Genomic DNA, 23525 nt, shown 5'->3' with positions numbered 1-23525 from the left:
AATGTAATGATTAAACATAGAAAATCACAATAAATAAAGCCTATAATGCAAAACATATTTTCATGGGTTATACACGAACCCATATACATTTACATTATCCAGTGACCTAATTCCTGTGCTATCAAATAAATCTGATAGCACATGCTCAAAATTGATCCTACCCCGTCACATTAAGGAGTTCCCTATAATAGCAATGTCCAAGTGCTACTGCTGGTTTATGCTGTGAAGTACTGCACCACACAAGTTTATAATCAAAGGCAGGTTTTTATTTTAATCCAATATGTAGACATCATGGGAAAAATCTTCCATGCTAAAACAGTGGATAGAGGTAGAAGGGCACGTTTTTGAATCGATGAATGTTGAAATGCACAGGAAGTTGTTTTGCTTTTCCTTCTTTTTGTGGCTTTTTTTAATTTTATTTTATTTTTACATATGAACCATTTGTTTATTTCTACAGCAGATAGCAGTAATGAATATTGTCAGTCACTTGGCGGGCCACCAGAGCTAATCTAATGCCCATTTTCATAACGGAAGGAGATGTGATGATGTACTCACCTAGATCTACTGTTACGGAATGAGATCATTCATTATTCACAAAAAAATCAAACAAAACATTTACGCACTAAAAAGTGGAATTAATTTTTACAAACGTGGGTACATTCCAATCTGAAATACTTATTCTGGTAAGAGATGCAGACTGGACCAATTGAAGCAAAAAATTATGTAACCAATTATTTTCCTTTCTTGCCACTGTAAAAAATGTTAATGACAAAACATCACATAAGTCTAACATTTCTTACAAAATGAGCTATTGGTCAACAGTCATTAATTGTGTAAAGGTGCCAAATTGCCCCATCCCCAATGGCCACCCCAAGTGTTGCAGTTACAGAAAACTCTTACTGTGAAATCACAATTACATATTAGAAATGGTTTTGCTTTTTACTCGTCGCATATTTGGACCAGGCCAGTGGCCCTGTGATCACAAGTGCTCCCTAAGAGGATTATACTGTATGTGTACAGTTTTTTTTCCTTGTTATGTTCTGACAAATCTAATCTGTGAGCACAACAATCCCCCTCACTTCTCCAAAAGCAAAAACACACATTTCTTTACAGTATCTTTGAAACAGTTGCTCTGCATTTTGGGAGTGAGGTCACATTGTTGAGTCTACCTTAATAAGCACAAACTAGGCCTAGGATACCAAAGACAGCAGACATGCAGACTGTACTCATAAAAAGGCACACAGTATACTGTACATGAAGAAACACAGTACAAATGATTCAGGACATATGACCGGAACTAGAAAAGTACTAATATTATCTAAATCTAAAGGTCATTGGCAATAAATGAAATGTAGACCTTACAGTAGAACCTCATTAATCTAGAAGTATTTGGATATGCATTTTAAAAGACAGCAAAACACTTTGAATGGCACGTGTACACACCCTTCATGTCAAACACACCCTGACTGTGCAATCTAATCTGGAGCCAAAAGACTTCAAATGTGTAACAAGTGTACAGGCTAAACCATGTTTCACCTTCCCCATCTTTTTGCTAATGCTCATCCATGTGTGATAAATGAGGTTCCACCAAATAATAAAATTATTACAAAAACAAACAAAAAACTAAAACTAAGTCTTGTTGCTAGAGTAGAAATGTCAAATCTCTCCTTGTGCATGTTGCAAGTAATGCATTTGTAGATCCAGCTCCCGAGGAAGAGAGCACCCGCATATCATGCACTGGAGAAGCCGTTCAGGGGCAAAAGGCAAACGAGATCCAAGTTTGTGAGGTTCTGTCCGCGGGGCAAGTTGAGGTAGGGACAGGGTCTGTGGCATGTGTGGCCTCTCGCTCATGACCGCCTGTGGTGTGAAAAAAATATTTGGGTGTGGAGGTCTTGGAAGTGCACCAACTGCGACAGAGTGAAGAGGGTGAGGGCCAGGCAAAGCAAGAGGAGGGAGCGGAGCAAGTGGAGGTGAGAAAAAAGGAGAAGGCTGATTTATGATTATTTGAGTGCCTGTTACCAGTGGTTGTTGCTGCAGCTCCGGTCCATTCCCTGGTTTGAGTTGCCCAGAAAGCAGGGTTTGAGGACCCACTGGGTTGTTTTGGAAGCCCCATACTGGTGTTCCCATGCCCTGTCCAAAACGATGAGGCTCGTACTGAATGGAGATGGGAACCTTCTGTGTTGCTGTCTGTACATTGGCCCAGCCAGATGACGCCTGCTTTTGCTGCAGCTGAAAATCTTGATTATTTACTAACTTCTCAGTGGAGTTTATAGTCTTTGGAATTCCTGGTGGTGTTTGTATGTCCCATAAGGTGCTGCTGGCCCCATGAGAGACGGGACTGGAAATTGGCATAGCACTGCTTTGGTCTATTTGAGCTGAGGTGGATGCACCTGCTAAGCCAGAAGCCCATGGCTTTTGCGGCTCACAGCCGTTCCATGGCTTCTCTGGCTGGCTAACAGTCGAAGGTATTACTTGAGGATTACTCAAGTCCCACACTCTGTCCTCCTTCTTAGGAGGTGTTGAAGACTCCTTTTGTGAGGACACTGGGGTAACTGACCATCTTGGCAGCTGAAGCTCTTGCCCGAGCTTACTTGGTGAGCCCTGTGAATTTACTAGTGGAGTAGGCCTGACACTCCACAGAGCTGCTCCGTCTATATAGGAGGAGGGAACAGAAAATTCGTGTTGCACAGAACTTGTGGAAGCTAGCACTGTAGATGTGGGAGTGCTGCTCCAGGAAACAGGTTTGTGTTGCCTGTGCTGCACCATCTCGTTCACTGCTGACGGGCTGGATTTTTTTGGCACGGACACCAGGTGAGAGGCGGCAACAGAAGACATGCCGTCTTTTGTGTGTGCCGAATCTAAACTCTGAACAGACGTGGAGCCTGACTGACTTATCAGAGGAATATCTGCCCAGGATGAACTTGTCCGATGGTGCTGCTGTAGCACTGAGCTGTCAAACTGTGTCTGCTGGGGGGATCCATGTTGGTGCTGCGATGATGGAACGGGCATTACTTCCCCACCATCTACCTTCCACTGCACTGGCTGAGGGTGTAGCTCGGACAGCCACTGCTCCTTTTGTTGCCTGCTCTGTAAATCCATGCGAGATGCATGCATGGAAGATGGCGGCTGTACTGCCCTCCTGTGGAGCTCAGCGTCTCTCACTACAGAAACCGGATAAGAAAGCTGCTGAGGAGTAGTCATCCCTGAGCCTCCTAAAGGTCTAGAAAATCCCCACACTGGCCTCCCACCCCTCCTCCCCCTCCCCCTCATCCTAGAGCTCATTGGGAAAGAACTGTACTGGCTGAAACTCTGCCGCTTACGAGCGTGGATCTTCTGGTGTACCAGCAGGCTACTAAACCACGAAAAGGTTTTGTGACACTCTTCACAGCGATGAGGTCTCTCTCCTGTGTGGGTGTTCATGTGATCACGGAGCAGATAAGCTAACCCGAAGCTTTTGTCACACTGGTCACACTTGTGAGGTTTGTCACCATTATGTGACAACATGTGGTGCTGCAGCTGGATCTCGTCGCTGTAGCCTTTGCGGCAGCTGGTGCAGCGGAACGGTTTTTCCTGATGCAGCTTTTGATGCGTTCTCATGTTCTGCAGGAAGGCAAAGTCCTTCCCACAGTCTGAACATTTGTATGGCTTCTTGCCTGTGTGAATGATGAGATGCTGCTGTAAATAGCTACTGAATCTAAAGCCCTTGCCGCACACTTTACACTGGTAAGGCTTGTCCTTGGAATGTATGCGCATATGCAGTTCCAACACTGAACGGTGGCGGAAAGTTTTTCCGCACTCTGAACACTTGTACGACTTAACACTTATGCTTTCGCTTTTCCACTTCACCTGCACATTATCACAGGTTAATGGAGTGAATTGTTTTTTAGGTGGAGCAGCCAGTCTTTCTAAATACTGTGAAACAGACTTGTGGACACTTAAAAGATGCACATTTAAACTGGACTCGTCCCGATAAATGGACGGACAGTGTGGGCAGGTGTGTCCCTTATCCCAGTACTTGTTCACATCCTTTGGGAGTCGGGGTGATCTCTCCAGCTTTTCATACTCGGCTTCATGAATGAGCATGTGGGCTCTCAGGTTAGCTGGTGCACAGTATGTCTGGGGACAAAGGGGGCAGTTAAATGTGCGTTTTGGTTCCTCGCTCTGGTGTGCGTTCTCCTTCCCCGGCCCTCTTACCTCCTCCTGTTCGGCAGCAGGGGCCTGCTTACTGGTCTGCACACTACAGGAGTTGGTTTCACGCAGTCTATGCTGGCGGCAGTGCGCCTTCATGTTCTGGGCAAAAGCAAATTTTTTCCCACATTCGGGGCAGCGGAAGGGCTTCTGCCCTGTGTGCAGATATTGATGCTGATGAAGGAGGCTGCTGTACTTGAAAGTCTTACCGCAGATGTTGCACAGGTGAGAGCGGCTGTTGTCGGTGTGCTTGCGACGGTGGTCTTCCATGACGGAGTAGTGTTTAAAAACCATGCCGCATTCGGGGCATTCATAGGGCTTTAGGGCGGCGTGACACCTCTGGTGGAAGCGCAGGGCTGTAGTGTTTGGGAAAGTTTGACTGCACTCTTGGCACGTAAAGGTGCTCTCGTGAGAATGGGTCATCATGTGCTTAGTGACGGAGACCTTAAACTGGAACTCTTGGCGGCACAGGGGGCAGTGGTAAGGCTTTTCTACTGTATTGCTGCAGTTGTGGTCCCTCAGCTGGCCGACTGTGGAGAATATCCTCTCACACTCTGCACACTGAAAAATGCCCTCCTCCATCGTTTGCACCTCCTTTTTTGGAGTGACGAGCTGCGGCTCCTCACTCTCCCTGTGTTCGTTTCGGTGTTTGATGAGGCTGCTGCGGTGCTGAAAGGTAAGGCCGCATTCTTTGCAGGTGAGGGGCGTGAGCTCGTCCTCATGCGCGTGAAAGTGCCGGTGGAGGTTGAACGTCTCGCGGCGGGTGAACCTCTTCCCGCATTCTTTGCAGACCAAGCGGCACTTTTTCTGCTTAGCAGTCAAATCAGTATCCACTCCTCGGTCTGCCTCCTCATCGTCTTCAACCACATCCTCTATGCCGTCCACTTCGCCCACAAATTCCTCATTCTGTGGTTTAACTGCGCTCTTCTCCTCCACATGTGGCTCTTCTGCATTTGTGGCAATGTCACTGTCAACACGCTTGTCCTGCTGCACCTCTTCAGCATCCTCACAGACACTGTTGAGATCTGCAAGAGAAAAAAAACACACAAAAACAACAGCACAGTAATAAGTTAGAAAACAAACAGTCTGACAAACTGCATGCAGCCACCCTAGCATCCTGAGCGTCGTTAACAAGCAGCGGTGCAGGGCTGATGCTTCGGTGTGCCGTGGTCAATAATGTCAGCAGAACTCACAGTGCAGAACAGAACCAGCAGTGAGAGCTACAGCTCAGGTTAGCCCCGGAGGCTAAAGCTAACAGTAAAATACATCAACAATGTTAGCATACCACACTTATCATTTTCCTCCGCGTGCGTCTGTGCTTCTTTGCCGTCATCTTCAGTCTCGGACCAGTCGAATGGACGCTGGTCACTGCCACTGGCCTCGGCCATTTTTTCAGCCGCTCTCAGGTCCTCCGGTAAAATGCATGTCGTTTTGTCGGCTCCAGCACCGGACTCGACAGTAACCTCCGAATGGCTGGCAACACAACCGCCGCCGTCGCTGCCAACATCAGCTCTCTGCTCATCGTTGGGGCTACCCCCGGTTTTAATACACGTATTCTCATCTTTCTGGCGTGCACTGCACCCCGACTCCACCGCCTCGGTTTTCTCCCCACATGTTTCCACCTCCTCCTCGGCTATTTTCTGCCGTTTGGGAGACTTCGCTGGGTCTGCGGCGGCCATGTTTCACCCATGCACCCCCTTGTCCAGACCAGAGCGCACAAGGATCATGCTAGTCAGGAATCAAATTTCCGGTCGAAACTTTCAAAATAAAACGGTAATTACGCTCAGCCCGGTTCACTTCATCGTTTCGGTAAATATATTTTGAAACGTTAAATCACGCGTTTCCTCTTTACTACTGTTTTGGAGTTGTTTTTATAAACACTTGACACTTTCTTCACAATTGTATCAAATCAGCTTAACTTTTCAACATTAGCCCTGATATTTTATTATTATTTTTATATGCGGTGACAAATCCACAAGTGATTGGCTGGGTTTATTTGGAGTCCATGTCTGTCTTTTATTAAGTTTAGTTACATTTCATCAGAACAGTAGCTATCTACAAAATATAGCTTGTGCAAAACTACTTAAGTGATGGCAATAATCTGTTTCTTTGCAACTATTTACAAATACATCCATGTCACTGCATGCAAGATTATCATAAATAGCCCCTACATACTTATGTATGCTTTTAAATTCAACCATAAACATAGGATTTTAAGCCCAAAACATACTGTGATGTATTTGTCATGGTGTCTTTTTTGTTTTTAAATATATCCCAAAAAGTCTCGGTTGTTCTGAATACATCATTTTTGTCTCAAAACGCACTGAACAGAACATAGTCTAGCTTTATTGTCCAACCAAAGTTGGAAAATTATGTACCATAAAACTGTTGAAAAGCACAAGCATACATTAGCAGATAATTACAATAGCTGTATAGCTACAATATATGGTAATAACAGCAGGTTACAGGTACTTTATGACAACATGGTTAGTGTATCAGGAGAGCTGAGTCAGTACTGAACTAGTAAGAGCATCATTGAGCTTTGCAGCTCTGCTGCAAACCATGTACAGAGACATGCATATTGAACATCACTGCCTACAGTATGTCATTTTTCTGAGTTCTTAAAGTCCACGAGTGAAGTTGCCACTCAACAGAGTCACTGTTTTTAAGAGTCTTTTAGAACATGAGTATGTACACATGTCTGAGAAACCAATCTAATGTTAAGGCCACCTATGATCTCAAGTGTCTAATTTTCATATCTGCTTCAGTCCTGTCTGAATACAAACCTAAGTGCGAGATGGATCCAGAGTACGGCATAGCACTCCAAACAACTATTGTTACTGAAATACTGTCAGTAGAAAAAGAGCATCATTTGTTTGTCACATTTTGAAACATCAAATACAGATGATATGCAGTTTATAGAGTTTCTGAATACATTCTCCTCAGCGCCGTCTCCTGCGCCTGTGGTCAACAGCTCTTCCTCGCCGTGGTCGCTGCATACTTCCATTTGTGTCTGTGGGTGGATCGGAGGAAAAAGTGCACTCGTGCATGTCCGGGGATGATGGTGCAGGTACAACAGCTACAGATGACTGGTTATTTGAATGCTGGCTGACCTGTGGTTGCTGCTGTATTTGTGTTTGATGTTGTTGTGACTGCTGTAGCTGTGACTGCTGTGGTGTTTCAATTTGCTGTTGTTGTGGTTCTGTGTGCTGCAGCTGCTGCTGAACTGGCTGTGGCTGTAAGTGCTGCTGAGGTGTTTGCGATTGGTGCGCTTGTACACGATGTTGCTGTGGCTGTGGTTGCTGCTGGGCCTCAAGCACTCCTAAGAGCCTTTGCAAGAGGACATTGTTTTGTTGCAGACTGACTGCTAATGCCTCTTGTGAAGCGACAAGTGTTCTCATGTCCTGTCTGAAACCTTCGCCAAACTCCCGCAGACTCTTTTCTACCCGATTTCCAAGCTGAATTGCAGCTTCCCCCAACCCTCGTAGCTCATCTTCGAGCCAGGAACTCCGTGGAGGGGCTTCAAGAGGACCCTGCTGTGCTCCAAGGGATGGCTGAGGACTGCTGGGTTGGGGGCTACCATTGAGGAAAGGAGCACTGTAGAGAGGAGAAGGTGGCAGCCATCGTTCTGATGGAGGGGGTGGTCCTATTCCCAGACCAAGGCCTAATCCCAGTTTGTCCTCCATACTGTTCTCTACAGGTTCACACTCAGGTTCTCCCATGTCTCTGTCACGCTCAAGATTGTCCTCATCTTTCTCCAAACAATCTCTCTCTGATCCTTCCATTCCTACACCTGAAAATAAATAAATTAATTTATTAATAAAAATGGACACAAGCATTGTTGAAATTAGTTGCATTTAAAAATCTAAAAAGAAAGGCAGTTCTCAGACAACAGTTTACCTGTATCAGAGTCAGCGAAGCATGGAAAACTGGGCTTTGGTCTGGTGCTTTGCTTCTGTCTGGCTTGCTGAAGCCTGGGGCTTGGCTGAGAAGGACGCCCGAGCATTGAGGTCCCTCTGCTGGATGGCAGGTAACAGCTGCGGTGGCGGGCATCCGCCAGTCTGCCCCCATTGCGCCTCTTTAAGTCATCCCAGCGCTTCTTCACCTCTCTAAGGGTTCGCGGGACTCTGGAAACAGCATTTACTCTCTCCAGGATCCCTGCCCAGATGCGCTCTCTTTCACGTCGCCGGAGCCTCCCTGCCGGTCCAAAGAGTTCTCCTTCGCACCGAGTAACTTCGGACACCAGCACTTCAAGCTCCGCTCCGCTGAAGCGACTCTTTCTTTTTCCCGCGCCGCCAGCAGCCAGTGCAGCTGACATAGCTCGGTCTGTCAAGAGAAAGTTGAGAGGAAAGCCAAAAGGGAAAGAATAAAATAAATATATAAAAATAAGTGTGAAATTCAGAGCTTTAGCAGTCTTATTTTAACTGTGCTAAACAACAACATGGGCAAGTACAACAACTCTTGGCAAACCTCTGAGCCATGTGACATCAGAATTTTCTTCCATCACTAAAATGTAGCTACACATTTTCTAACAATAATAAAAAAAATTTTTTTTTTGCATAATCCAGATGATTTTGCTAAGGGTGACAATAATTTCACAAGGATTTCCATTAGGAGTAAGGCTAGTTTACAAAAAAGATAAAAAGGAAGAACTCTGTGGCTTTAAAAATTACTCTAAACAGGTGCTCATCAGCAGGGCAAATCAACTGCATAAAAGCAAACAGACTCCTGTTGGTTGGAATTATAAAGATATTTAATAAAAGCTGCCAAAATATAAAACAACTGGAGATAAAAAAAACAAAACAAAACAACAACCCAGTCTTCATCGGGGACTCTGATCAACAGTAGCTTGTATTTTCTTTTCTTTGTTTGTTTTTTTGCTCTATTGCTCCAGTTCTTTTATATTTTTACAACTTTTAATCAATATCTTTATAATTCAGACCAATAGAGTGCCTCAGGAATCTCTGCTGTTACAAATATGCTTACTTTGTTCAATGGACAAAAGGTCATCTGAGGACATGCCAGGTGCCATGATGTTTGGATGCACCACCACAACGTTGAAGGGGAGTCCTCCGGGTAATCCGCTGCTCTGGTCGCAGCTGCCCTCCGAATCCTCATCCTCCCGGGGGAAGCCGTTCTCTGAGGCTCCCCCCCCAAAGGGTCCCTCCGGAGACTCCACTTTGATGTGCATGGGAGGTGATTGCTCGTACAGCAGCCCCCCCTCCTCGTAGTACTCAGTCATGGATCAGACCTGATTTACAGCAGAACTGACTGGCGGGCCAATTCTGATACTGACAGCTTCTGCCCCATTAACAAAAGTTCAAAGCAGAGGTGAACCTACTGCTGAAGACAATACAACTCTTCTGTGTACACATAACTATCAACCTTTTAAGGGTATAGCTGCCACACACTAAAAGTGCGAGGGGGAGGTGGTTCTTAGGAAACGTAAAGTTAAAGTAGTCTTAAACCCGCTTTAGCACATTTATTAAAGCTGCTTAAATCATTGTTGTAGAGAGATACAAAATAACATTGTCTGATTGATCGCTAGCTCCAACCTCCTCTAAAATCCATTTCTATCATTTCCACCAGTACTGACATGTTAATGCAAACCTAAGTGCAGTGTGTAAAACACCAAAAGAAGGCTGAGTGCTGTATCTAAACGTCCACTTGTTTAACACCGAGTCGAAACATCAGGGCAGAGGATCGCCCCCCAGTTCTGAAATCCATCAAAAAATGCTGCTTACAACTATGTCGAAAACCAGAACGGCTACGTTTGCTTTCCCCCTGTAATCTTCACGTCTGCGATATGTCGCATCGATGCGCATTTCTTTCTGCACCACATCCGCAATGGTTGCGCATTCCGCATACATTAGGTGCTGGTCTTGGGATGGAGCTAGTTGTTAAGCTAACAGGCTACCACAGCTTCAGGTGGAGCGGCAGCTCTGTCGGAACTCCCATTGACAAGCTAGCCGACGCGATTGGAAAGCTGACGCTGTTGTGTTTCTTACCTCATGATAAGGGCACATGGGAGGCAAAAGCAAACCAAAACACAATCGGTGCAGCTGTTAGCTCAGCAGCCGACAAACAGACCGAGGACAGTCGCTTGTTGTTGACGTCATCAAAGGTGCAAGCTCAGGACCAATCAGCTGAAGAGCTATCAATTCATCTGTTTAACGATGATGGACAGGCACATCGCGATGTCACACAGTATACAGATGACTTGGAGGGTTTTTAATTTTACTTTTATTAATAAAACGTCTCTGTTGTTTTCTGCTTTGTGTCGTTCATGATATTTTTATAAACTCCCGAAAACTCTCAGTTCTGAAAGTACAAACAGTTTTATATATTACACTTTGTTATTGTGATTGTCCTTTCTATTTTATTTTAAGCTATTTCGTTTTCTCCTGCCACTTCATTAGGTTAACCTGTTCACCTTCTGATTAACGCACATGTCAAATTAGCCAATCACATAGCAGCAACTCAGTGTATTTAAGCATGTAAGACATGGTCAAGACAAGTTCAAACTTAATATCAGAAGAAAGGTGATTTAAGTTACTTTGACCGTGGCATACGTGTTGGTGTCAAACAGGTTAGACCAAGTTTTCACAGACATACTGGGATCTGCAGGATTTTTCTGCATATCCATCTCTAGGATTTACAGAGAATAGTCAAAAAGAAGAAAATATTCAATGAGCAGCAGTGCCCTATTGATGTCAGAGGAAACAGGAGAACAGCCAGAATCAGTCATTTCAACCAAGATATGCAGAAGAGCATTTCTGAATGCACATGTTGAATGCACATGAATAGCAGAAAACCACCCCAGGTCCCACTCCTGCCATTTCCTTGGCAGATATTAGGGGCCTTAATACCAGCTGAGCATTGTTTAAACACCACACTCTGCCTGGGTATTGTTGTTAACCATGTCTATTCCTTTATGGCCACAGTGTACCTGACTTCTGATGGCTTCTTCCACCAGTATCACAAACCATGTCACAAACTTCAAATCATGTGAAATTGTTTTCTTCTACATGACAGTGAGTTCACTGTACTCAAATGATCAACACAGTCACCAGATCTCAATCAAGTAGAGCACCTTTGGGGAAAGGAAGATTCACATCATGGATGTGCAGCTGACAAATCTGTTTCATGCTATCATGAACCAAAACCTCTGAGGAATATTTCCGAGGCAAAATGCTGGTTCAACCTAACACAAGCAACGTGTACATAACAAGTGGCATTTCAAGTTTCTCTATAAAAACATGTTAAATGGCCTGATTGGTCATGAGGAGGATGGCGCTGTTAAGGAGACGAAACTGATCGCCTGCATGTGAAAGTAAATGTTGTTGTTTTTTTAATTAAAAAAAAAAACCTAAGGAGGATTTTAAAAGCTGTCAGGTGAAATTACTGTAAAAGCTTCACTGGACTGTGAGTGTCAAAAGCCTTCAGCCTGAGTGTGTTGTTTACTGGGAGGAGTTAACTAATGCTATTATGCCAAGGAAGCAAAAAAGCACCTGAAAACCAAATAGCTATTATCAGAAAAATGTTGCCTACTGTAAAGCACTGGCTTTAAATCAAAGAATGCAAGAATCTTTGTTGGATTGTGTGAACATGTCTGATGACAGGAAGAAGTTATGTTGTGTTAGCGGAGCTTAGGGGGGGAAAGAAAGAAAGAAAGACAGAAAGAAAGAAAGAAAGACAGAACAGGGAAAAAACCCCACCAAAACTTTGCATGTCATGCTAAAAACTGTTGTATAAGTCATACACATGTGCTGAACTTTATAATTTTGACTTGTTCTTTGTTTCTTTGTTGGGTACAAAAAGTTTTTTAAAAAGTATGATTAACTACAAACTTAATAAAATTAGGCAAAATTAAATAGGTTGTAGTAAATATTTCTCCAGTAATTTGTACATAGTGTGACAGCGAAAACCTTCATTGAAGTGATCTTAAAAGTGCTCATGTAGGATAAAACATGACATGTTGCAGAGTGACAATTTAGCAAGATGTGATAAATAAAAGGAAAAATATATATATTTTTTTATCTTTAAACATGCTGCTGTTTCCCAGGTGGGCTAATATTTAATCAGTGTGCATGGCGCATGGAAAAATCCGTGGGAGCATGACTGAGATAAAGAGCTGTGAAGCTGGGCTGCACATCTGTATATAAGGCTGCTGCACACTCCTCTGCTATGTGTAGATTCGCAGGCACAGAAAGCAAACATGAAGTACTTCATTCTCCTTGCCCTGTTTGCTGCAGCATGTAAGTTTTTGCACAAAATTTCTGGATTTGATCATTTGAACAGAGAGTTTAAGACTGGAACTCTCCTTCTGTATTGCAGATGCTGCTCCCATTGACGATGACAAGATCATTGGAGGCTATGAGTGCGCAAAGAACTCTGTGCCCTACATGGTTTCTCTGAACATTGGCTATCACTTCTGTGGAGGCTCCCTGATCTCCAGCACCTGGGCCGTGTCTGCTGCTCACTGCTACCAGTCGTAAGTACAGAGAGCATTCATCAAATGTATCTAATGAAAAAATGCACGCAGGGCTGCAAACCCCTCTAAAAGCGCATACTAACCAAACAAGTAGACACTTTACTTGAATACATTCCTCTTCTGGCTCTCCCTGCAGAAGCATCCAGTTGCGCCTTGGTGAGCACAACATTGCTGTCAATGAGGGCACTGAGCAGTTCATCAGCTCTTCCAGGGTCATCCGTCACCAAAGCTACAACAGCTACACCCTGGACAACGACATCATGCTGATCAAGCTGAGCCAGCCCGCCACCCTGAACAGCTACGTCAAAACCGTGTCCCTGCCCTCTGGCTGTGCCGGTGCCGGCACCTCCTGTCTGATCTCTGGATGGGGCAACACCAGCACCAGTGGAAGTGAGTCAAAGCCTTCAGTCACACATTCAGAAAAAAAAGCGTAAATGTTGATGTATGAGTTGTATGACTTTTAACTTTTTTTCCCTCCCCTTCTAGGCAACTACCCTGACCGTCTGATGTGCCTGAATGCCCCCATCCTGAGTGACACAGACTGCAGGAACTCCTATCCTGGAGAGATCACCAACAACATGTTCTGTGCTGGATTCCTTGAGGGAGGCAAGGACTCCTGCCAGGTATGAGCTAAAGTCATCCTGACTGTTTTAGGACAAACCAAACTTCAGAACACCTCTGCTCACACTTGTCTTTTTTGTGCCTCAGGGTGACTCCGGTGGCCCCGTCGTGTGCAATGGCCAGCTGCAGGGTATTGTGTCCTGGGGTTACGGCTGTGCTCAGAGGAACAGGCCTGGAGTCTACACCAAGGTCTGCAACTACAACAGCTGGATCAACACCACCATGGCTAACAACTAAATGAAACTACAGTTTTCTAACTAAAGTTTCTTGTATAATTAACTATGAAATCTGATTCAAATAAATAAATAGTCAACATCATTTCATGTCGTTTCTTGTTTTGTGCTGTTGGGTAAAACAGGACGAGAATCATCAGTAAAGCAGATAAATCATAATCACACATGTTGTTAACAATTAGCATAAGACACGGGTTCAAAAATGAAAATTATATATTTTTTTAGTATTTAAGATTTAATTAAGATCTATTTAACCACTTTACATTTAAGACCACAGCGAGCTGCATAGATCTATTACTTTATGAATAAAATTTTAATTTTTCATTCATCACTTAGTGGTAATGCATTAATTAACCTTATAAACATTAATATTTGTTTTGGTCAATGACTCTATAAAGGTTTTCTACAGTCATTGGTTTTAATTCAGCAGTGTGTATACATTTTATAGAAAACAGTAATTTTACATTTAAATTGAAGTCACAGTCTTACACTCTTGTTCTGTAAGTCTAGAATTTTTTTCATAAACAGATAATAAAAACAAATTATCCAAAGAGATCCACAGGCAGCACAGTATATATATACACATCACACATACTGGTGAATTAAGTATGCTCAAGCTCTTTAATCAAACTTGTATTGTTTCCACTAAAACATAATTATTGTCGTTATCCATGAATTTTCAACTTCACAGTTTTACAAAAAATGCAGAAAAAAATAGTAAAGCACGTTATTATTCTTTTATTGAGATTCCACATTACACTCATTTACTTGTACTTGAACAGAAAATGTGTTTTTGTCGTTGAATGTAATGCTTGGTTTATTTGTGTGGGGTCAAATTTGATACAATGTGTGAAAATAGGAGTTCAATTAAATATTTTCCTATTAAATAATAAAATAATTAAAAAATGTAAACCTTTTTTTTGATAGTTTTTAAAAATATTTATGTTTTCTTATCTTTATGGCAGGTGATCTAATACATTTGTTTAGCACTATAGTTGTCTCTCACTTGTCTTCTTTGTGAAGAGACACTAAGAGTATAAGTAAGTATATAATGCTACATAATTATACAGTTTTTCCATCATTAATTCAAATCTTTTATAAATGAAGTGTATGTGACTGGTGGTAGGACTAAACCTAGATTATAAGCGCTGACCTTTATCAACCAGATGTCTTTTCACACGCTGGTCAGATAACAGATTGTCACAGTGGGTTTAAAATGGCAGCAATTTGTTTGACTATCAACTGTTCTTCTATCATTATTTGGTTGTGAAACACTATAACACCTTTAATATATAGCTAGCATATAGTAGCTGCACCATGTAATACCATCTGAAAGGCATCTAATTGACAATGATCCCAAACATAACGCCAACGCAGTAAAAGCATACTTGAGAAGAATATATATGACACCTTTTGGGGGGGGGGGTGAGGGGTGTGGGGCGGGGGGTGAGGGGTCAGGGGGTCAGGGGAGGGGGGTTTTTGCCTGGGGGCATTGCCCCCCACACCCCCTTTGCCGAGCTTAAAAACTGACATCTTGTGCACGTACGAGCACGCGCGCATGCACTCTCATGTACGCGCTTTCAGTCTTCCGAAAAGGGACACTTCCTGCGATCCCACTGCGCATGCTCTGTCTCCTCCTAGCAGGGTGTTTTTTTAATTAAAGGTTCATCAACCGCTGTAGGCATTTCGGGCTTTTCACGGTAAATTTACACAAACAGGAATGACTTTGTCTTTTATTCTATAGAAAGACTTTTGTTGTCAGAAAATCAAGCTGAAACGTCAGTGTGTTTTATAAGCAGATTTTCTACAGTTAGTAGCTAGTTAGTTGGCTGTTTCAGACTTTAAGACGCTGTTTATCTCAAGAAATGGTGAATAAGGATGTGGAGAGAGACCAAACTTTTATCCCTTTCATTAAATAACTGCATCCCCCCAAAAAAAACCTTTCACCTAAGAACAGCGCCGTTAGTTCGCATTCATTTTCAGTTAAAATTTAAAATAATTAAAACAAAAATAGGCGAGGGCTTTCCCAGACATTCTTTAAAACACAGATGTGCAACGCATTATTTAATTAGTGTTTATCAGCCGATGCGTTTTAGTTTTCAGTGTGAATATATACAAACAGGAGTTACTTTTGCAATAGTGTTTTACACACTCTAACCGAAATGGTAGATTTTGTGTGTTTTTTAACAACTGCACTTTGGGGAGGGGATAGTTAAGGCGAATTTGAGGTCTGTGCTTTGGGGTGGGGGAAGAGGCATAAAGGTTTATAAAAGCCAGCAAACTCTATCCTTGAGCCTGACACCCGCACGTTAGTTTGTGTATTCGACCGTAAATTTTTAGAGAAAATACGCATTGAATTTTGATGCAATTTTTAAAACATAGATGTGCAATACATTATTTTAATGTCGTTTATCAAACGCTGTGTGCGTTTTGGTTTTCACTGTGAATGATTTACTTTTGTAAATGCAGGATCACATTTTTTTAATGGTGCTTTTGAGACACTGATCTGAAAGATAAATGCTTTCGGTAGAAGCAGCTTTGCTGGATTTGTTTTTTAACTTGGTGAAACATAGTGCGAAACTTGTAATTTAGTATTTTTACAGGTTTTAACTGCGTTGTCTTTCTGTCTTTCTGGAAAATGTTGGTAAACTTGTGACATGAGAGCATGCACCGTACTCTTCAGACCTGTCAGCTTTGCTCGTTTCATAGATCCTCTGTTGATAAAACTGATAAAACTCTAGATGTAAAATTTTAAGGCTACATATTATTTATCTCGCACTAAGTCTGCTTGGCATATGCTATGTATAAAGGCTCTTTCCAAAAAAGTGTAGAGGCGACTTTAGCGTGATTAATTTATTACAATGTCAGTTTTCCCTCCTTTGTCTAGCTGGTGCAAGTTTTTTGTTTATTTGTGAAACTGAGCGCGGTTGTGGACAATTCCGACTGTGCTGTTTGATTTGTGTTTCGTGCTGGATCACTTTCTTTAATTGTTACTTCTCTGCGAGCAGTGAAGAACCAAACTAGTACTTCAAAGTTTAGAATCAGTTTTGCCCCAGTGGCCAGTGCGAAGTTGTGCTGCAGATCCCAGTATGAAAGCTGAGGGTCCAGCCAGCCGGCAGAAAGGCCAGTTGATGCCTCGATGGGCATTGGAACCGGTTTTGCCCGCACAGAGCGTTTCTGACATGCTGGCGTTGCTTATGCATAAGAGAAAAGCAACAATACAGCGTGTTCTCTGCTCCAGGACATCCTTTCACACGGTATGTATGTCTGTCTGTCAGCGCTAATTATTCAAACCCTGTTTAAAAGGCGACTCATTTGTTGTCCAAAAACATTTCCTCTAAATTTGCAAAGTTACTGATTTAAAAATATATATTTTCGATTTTAGCTGGATGTCACACTCTAGACTCTTGAGCATATTTATATAGCAAAATTCACAATGGTATAACCATGTTAAATAAAAGATGCCCAAGTGTCCACCAATGCACTCTAATGCATGCCATTAATTACCTCTATAGCTGAAAAGAGTCTGTATCTATAATTTGTGGATCTGCTGATTTGTTTTTAATGTGGCACTTTTTTTTCCACGAAATGCAGATGATGAAATCCTCTTTATTTGAGAAAGTGTCCCTAAGCTATTGTTGTTCATACTTACTGAGTTCCCTAACCACTTCTTTGCTATGTCAGCAAACTTTCTGAACAGGAAAGGTATCGTAGATTTAAAGACACATCTTCATTGAAGCAAAGGCAAAAAATTGGAATGAATTTTATGTTCATATTAAAGAGTGAAAATCCAAAATCTGCTGCAATCTTTTGTATTAATGATCTCTCTCTCTCTCTCTCTCTCCCTGTGTGTGTGTGTGTGAGTGAGTGAGTGGGTGTGTATAATGCTGCGTGTGTGTGTGTGTGTGTGTGTGTGTGTACAGGATATAGGTGATGGCAGGAGCTTTTTTAATGCATTTCGAATCAACTTTTTTTTTTTTGTTTTACAAGAAGTGTATTTCATACATTGGAACAAATGTAATCTTTTCTATACTTTATAACTATGAAACTCTAAAGATTTTAAGTTCATGCACATTGTGAAACAAGAATCTAAATCTTTCTGTCACAATGATTTCTATAAACGCATGATGTTTATGGGGATAATGTGAAAAATCTTTTGTGGGCTCTAATAATGATCAGTGGTGATTGAAGAGGAAGCTTGAACCCTGGCTCTGGAGATTTTCATGACAAGTGACAGTGCAGACATTTGTTAATCAGAGAACATGTTTTATCATCATAACGACTGTGAATTTAAGCGTCGTTAAAGTGTCACTTCAGCAATGCTGCCGGGAGAAAGAAGTGTTGACTGATGTTTTTTTAATAGAAGACTTAAAACACTAAACTCTAATTTCTGGGGTTTATTTTAAGTTTACAGAATATAACGTCTGGTATGACAATGAGTTTTACTCCTCACTGTCTGTGTTATGTGTATCCATTTATCATGTATGCTACTTTGCTCTGTGGACTAAAATGTTTCATTGTATTCATGAAATAAACCAGAATTTCAATGTCCGAATCTTTTTACTGTTTTTCTGCTTTTGTTCACTCCAAGTTTGACGAAACCCACAGCTCACTAACAATGTGGAGCAGTCTCAGTGTATTTAGCTGCTTTTTCCCTAAACACAATCAGTTGACTGGGAGAAATGTCTGTAGTCCTCACTTTGGTCATTGTGAATGTTGAAGGAGATTTGTTTCATAGACACCTTATGCTAGTGTTTCCTACACTTAATCCAACACTACTATGTTCTATTTAAACCCAGATTCCTTTTATAGTTTGCAGTGAAATTTGTTAAACCGTTGCTTAATGGGACAGCAGTACAAGTCACTCTTTCCTAACACATTGTAGATAAGTTTATCGCTGGACAACACAGTTAGCAGTCTCACACACTCTCTAGGTTTTTGAAGTTTTGTGTGTAATGGTTTAGTCTATCACACCTTACCCTTTTCTCCCAGTATCACAACAGTATGACTCCCAAAGTACAGAGCAGTAAACAAACAAGGACTCTGAAGTCAGAACAGAAAGATACAGTTGGAAGATGAATGATTGTGTTTTTATGATGCGTAGTAAACTACCCCGTCTTCTTTTTCTCTGTGTTGTTGTTCTTGTGTGTGTGTATGCTTTTAAAAGTCAAAGTATACATTAGCCACACTTACAAAAAACATTTTGAATTTCATTTAGAACTGAGATTCTACGTTGTAAGCAGAAATCTTATGCTCAGCCAGAAGCGTGTTTCCCCACTTTCACAATGCTGTGGTGTCAAATCCACAACCCCCAACAGATGGTTTGTCACACACTGGGTTCAAACACTCAAAAAGCAACACAACAGCAGGTTCATGAAGGACAAGCCCCCCTTTATTTGCACAGCCTCACACACTATAGATTTTTAAAGTTGTGGTGTACAATGGTATAGCCACAGATGTGACTTCTACTTTTGATAAAGATCACTCCACCTGCATATTTCTTAAGAAATGAAGCGTCTTTATTAAGCTCTTATTTATACATGTCTACACAATAATAGACACCGTGTGCTCTGTGACATTATAGTCTTCTACTTCTGCGTCCATTGGTTTGCATTTTCAACTCCCAACCTTTCAGGTTGTTATGAACGGCTTATATTTCTAACATTTTGTGATGTAAAAGTGAATCATGCAGCTTTTTTATTTTCTGTCTGATGGAAGGACTTAAGACACGAGTTATTTAAACAATTCTAAATGACAGTGTGACGGCCATAGTACTTTATGCGGGTGAAATATGTTAAGGATAATGTTTCTCAATGTAACATGGCAAAGAACTTTTGGTTAGGATACAACATTTTGTAAACAGGTACCTCAGAAGCTGTACTGTCAGATCTATGCATGTAAGGTTAAACTTTCCACAGTACTTCCACTTAAGTAAGTAACCAAACACATAAAGTCACCCTCACCAATAATCAACTGTTCCTTGAAAAAGGTAGCACAAACAGACAACTGACTCAGCAATGATAAGTAGAGCTACCCGAGGCCGAGACTCAAGCAGAAGAAAATTAAAAGTTGTTTTGGCTCGAAAGATTGAAGAAAAATATGTTTAATAATTCAACAAGACCCTGCACCTTCAACACATGTGCATTCAAATTTTGGAACAGGCTCAACATTGCTGTTGTTCAATAGTTTTTATCCACTTTCAAAAGTCATTTTATGGTTTTAATATTTCCAGCTGATAAGGAGACTTACAGCATTTCAAATGCCCGTCCAAATGCTTTAAACATCCGCATTGTCTGTAACAACAGCATCAAACTGCAGAGCATTGTTTTTACTCAAATTCAGCATTTTCTGATGAAAATTTAGCTGCTTTTTTTTTTCACTGTAACACCCCCTCAGTGCCATTTTTTAGGATGATATTCTTGGAGATTCATTTTTTATATATATACACTTATGCTTTGGGAGTGAGGGTATCTAATACGCACGTTGTCACTGTGTTTTGTACTACCAACTGTGAGGGCTCTGCTTTTACTTTGAGAAGTCTGGTTTTATTTTGTCTCGTGAGTGTGTGTGTTTTTCAAAGGAGATCTTCATCAGTTTCATTTTGTTACCACAAACTTTGTGTAAAGTTCACAACAGAGGTAAAGAGATTTAAACACACCAGTTTAAGGAGGCATGCAGGGTTTTGGACCAGTTGCACAGGAGAGGTGAAGAAGAGAGTGTCAGCGGAGATGTGCAACAGAAGCAGAGGGAACATTTTACAAGATGATAAATGGCAGATTTAGATGATTACGAATTATGTTGACAAGATTAAAAGACACGTCCGTCAGAGTTCAGCAACATTTCAGTTTGATTAAATTAAAGTTGTTGTTTTTTTTTTTTTGTTTTGTTTTTTTAACTACACAGGGTTTATTTTCTCCTTTGATAGTAATCATATTGAACATGTCAGTGATGGAAACAAAAATATAAAGAAATGCTAAACGTGTGTCTAATTAAACTGTTCCTGTGAACCATAAATCATCCTTTAGTATGTTCGGTGTTACAAACTTGAAAAAGCACAGAAAAGATCATCGGACATTAATCTAATCAGTTTTCAGCCTTCATTCATATTGAAATGTTGAAATCTTTCCTGCTAGACCGAAGTGTAGCGTTTGATACCGTTGGCCATTACATTTTATTACATCTATTATTAAATGGAGAGTCCTCTTCACACACTGAAGTCAATTATGAAGCTCCACGGCTTCTGTGCAAAGACTAGTTCTGTTTACATTATACTTGCTTTAGAAGGCATAGCATATATTTTTACTGCTATGCAGATGATACCCGCTTTTATTGGTTAAACTGCTGGTATGTCTTAGATACATAATGAGCTTTAATTTTCTGCTTCTAAATTCAGATAAAACTGAGGTTATTGTAATATGGCATAAAAATCTTAGAAACACTGTGGCTAACAAGATCCTTTCTCTGGGTGGGATCGTCTGTTGTAGGGATTAGACACATTATAAGTAAAATTGAGGCACACAATCCCGTCGCACAACATCAACATTTATTTATATACAAAAATAAAAATGCTTTTTTTACATAAAAGAATTGTAACTTTACAATTCATCACCGATTACGTGGGTACATAGTCCTCATCCTTAACCCATAGTGGTTCGGGTAATTCCTCAGGGCCATATCAGGATACATGGTTGAAAACAGTTACCCTTTTTTTCTTTCTTAAAACATGTAATCTGCATTTTGCCACATCTTTTAAAAGCATGTACGCTTTTTCAAGCATGTATCTTACATTTTAGCACATTCAAAAACAAACAAACAAACAAAAAAAACATGTATCCTGATATGGCCCTGAGGAATTACCCGAACCACTATGGGTTAAGGATGAGGACTATGTACCCACGTAATCGGTGATGAATTGTAAAGTTACAATTCTTTTATGTAAAAAAAGCATTTTTATTTTTGTATATAAATAAATGTTGATGTTGTGCGACGGGATTGTGTGCCTCAATTTTACTTATAATGTGTCTAATCCCTACAACAGACGATCCCACCCAGAGAAAGGATCTTGTTAGCCACAGTGTTTCTAAGATTTTTATGCCATATTACAATAACCTCAGTTTTATCTGAATTTAGAAGCAGAAAATTAAAGCTCATTATGTATCTAAGACATACCAGCAGTTTAACCAATAAAAGCGGGTATCATCTGCATAGCAGTAAAAATATATGCTATGCCTTCTAAAGCAAGTATAATGTAAACAGAACTAGTCTTTGCACAGAAGCCGTGGAGCTTCATAATTGACTTCAGTGTGTGAAGAGGACTCTCCATTTAATAATAGATGTAATAAAATGTAATGGCCAACGGTATCAAACGCTACACTTCGGTCTAGCAGGAAAGATTTCAACATTTCAATATGAATGAAGGCTGAAAACTGATTAGATTAATGTCCGATGATCTTTTCTGTGCTTTTTCAAGTTTGTAACACCGAACATACTAAAGGATGATTTATGGTTCACAGGAACAGTTTAATTAGACACACGTTTAGCATTTCTTTATATTTTTGTTTCCATCACTGACATGTTCAATATGATTACTATCAAAGGAGAAAATAAACCCTGTGTAGTTAAAAAAACAAAACAAAAAAAAAAAAACAACAACTTTAATTTAATCAAACTGAAATGTTGCTGAACTCTGACGGACGTGTCTTTTAATCTTGTCAACATAATTCGTAATCATCTAAATCTGCCATTTATCATCTTGTAAAATGTTCCCTCTGCTTCTGTTGCACATCTCCGCTGACACTCTCTTCTTCACCTCTCCTGTGCAACTGGTCCAAAACCCTGCATGCCTCCTTAAACTGGTGTGTTTAAATCTCTTTACCTCTGTTGTGAACTTTACACAAAGTTTGTGGTAACAAAATGAAACTGATGAAGATCTCCTTTGAAAAACACACACACTCACGAGACAAAATAAAACCAGACTTCTCAAAGTAAAAGCAGAGCCCTCACAGTTGGTAGTACAAAACACAGTGACAACGTGCGTATTAGATACCCTCACTCCCAAAGCATAAGTGTATATATATAAAAAATGAATCTCCAAGAATATCATCCTAAAAAATGGCACTGAGGGGGTGTTACAGTGAAAAAAAAAAGCAGCTAAATTTTCATCAGAAAATGCTGAATTTGAGTAAAAACAATGCTCTGCAGTTTGATGCTGTTGTTACAGACAATGCGGATGTTTAAAGCATTTGGACGGGCATTTGAAATGCTGTAAGTCTCCTTATCAGCTGGAAATATTAAAACCATAAAATGACTTTTGAAAGTGGATAAAAACTATTGAACAACAGCAATGTTGAGCCTGTTCCAAAATTTGAATGCACATGTGTTGAAGGTGCAGGGTCTTGTTGAATTATTAAACATATTTTTCTTCAATCTTTCGAGCCAAAACAACTTTTAATTTTCTTCTGCTTGAGTCTCGGCCTCGGGTAGCTCTACTTATCATTGCTGAGTCAGTTGTCTGTTTGTGCTACCTTTTTCAAGGAACAGTTGATTATTGGTGAGGGTGACTTTATGTGTTTGGTTACTTACTTAAGTGGAAGTACTGTGGAAAGTTTAACCTTACATGCATAGATCTGACAGTACAGCTTCTGAGGTACCTGTTTACAAAATGTTGTATCCTAACCAAAAGTTCTTTGCCATGTTACATTGAGAAACATTATCCTTAACATATTTCACCCGCATAAAGTACTATGGCCGTCACACTGTCATTTAGAATTGTTTAAATAACTCGTGTCTTAAGTCCTTCCATCAGACAGAAAATAAAAAAGCTGCATGATTCACTTTTACATCACAAAATGTTAGAAATATAAGCCGTTCATAACAACCTGAAAGGTTGGGAGTTGAAAATGCAAACCAATGGACGCAGAAGTAGAAGACTATAATGTCACAGAGCACACGGTGTCTATTATTGTGTAGACATGTATAAATAAGAGCTT

At 40.9% G+C, this 23525-nt stretch overlaps 3 protein-coding genes across 5 annotated transcripts; 1 reads left to right on the top strand and 2 right to left on the bottom strand.

Annotated features, from left to right (window-relative positions):
* Positions 1-236: 236 nt before the first annotated feature.
* zgc:66448 (uncharacterized protein LOC327401 homolog) lies at positions 237-5886 on the bottom strand. Its single transcript, XM_063484793.1, has 2 exons — positions 5474-5886; positions 237-5213 (listed from the first exon to the last, which is right to left on the bottom strand). The coding sequence occupies exons 1-2, from the start codon at positions 5865-5867 to the stop codon at positions 1657-1659; spliced, it is 3951 nt and encodes a 1316-aa protein (XP_063340863.1). The 5' UTR covers positions 5868-5886; the 3' UTR covers positions 237-1656.
* Positions 5887-6196: 310 nt separating this feature from the next.
* si:ch211-261d7.3 (myb-related transcription factor, partner of profilin) lies at positions 6197-10303 on the bottom strand. Of its 2 annotated transcripts, XM_063488215.1 has the most exons (4): positions 10197-10303; positions 9175-9489; positions 8089-8514; positions 6197-7981 (listed from the first exon to the last, which is right to left on the bottom strand). In XM_063488215.1, the coding sequence occupies exons 2-4, from the start codon at positions 9428-9430 to the stop codon at positions 7131-7133; spliced, it is 1533 nt and encodes a 510-aa protein (XP_063344285.1). In that variant the 5' UTR covers positions 9431-9489; positions 10197-10303; the 3' UTR covers positions 6197-7130. The 2 variants fall into 2 exon arrangements, with proteins under 2 accessions (XP_063344285.1, XP_063344284.1); XM_063488214.1 differs by having other exon boundaries at positions 9175-10294.
* A 2046-nt stretch (positions 10304-12349) lies between these two features.
* Positions 12350-13540, top strand: LOC134635720 (trypsin-3-like). Of its 2 annotated transcripts, none has more exons than XM_063485199.1 (5): positions 12350-12446; positions 12526-12682; positions 12819-13072; positions 13169-13305; positions 13391-13540. In XM_063485199.1, the coding sequence occupies exons 1-5, from the start codon at positions 12407-12409 to the stop codon at positions 13538-13540; spliced, it is 738 nt and encodes a 245-aa protein (XP_063341269.1). In that variant the 5' UTR covers positions 12350-12406. The 2 variants fall into 2 exon arrangements, with proteins under 2 accessions (XP_063341269.1, XP_063341270.1); XM_063485200.1 differs by having other exon boundaries at positions 12819-13081; positions 13181-13305.
* The last annotated feature ends 9985 nt before the right edge of the window (positions 13541-23525 follow it).

Source organism: Pelmatolapia mariae, linkage group LG10_11 (genome assembly GCF_036321145.2).
Source record: "Pelmatolapia mariae isolate MD_Pm_ZW linkage group LG10_11, Pm_UMD_F_2, whole genome shotgun sequence".
NCBI classification, from domain to species: domain Eukaryota; kingdom Metazoa; phylum Chordata; class Actinopteri; order Cichliformes; family Cichlidae; genus Pelmatolapia; species Pelmatolapia mariae.
The sequence above is the reverse complement of the archived record's forward strand: the minus strand, read 5'-3'. Positions and strand labels throughout refer to the sequence as shown.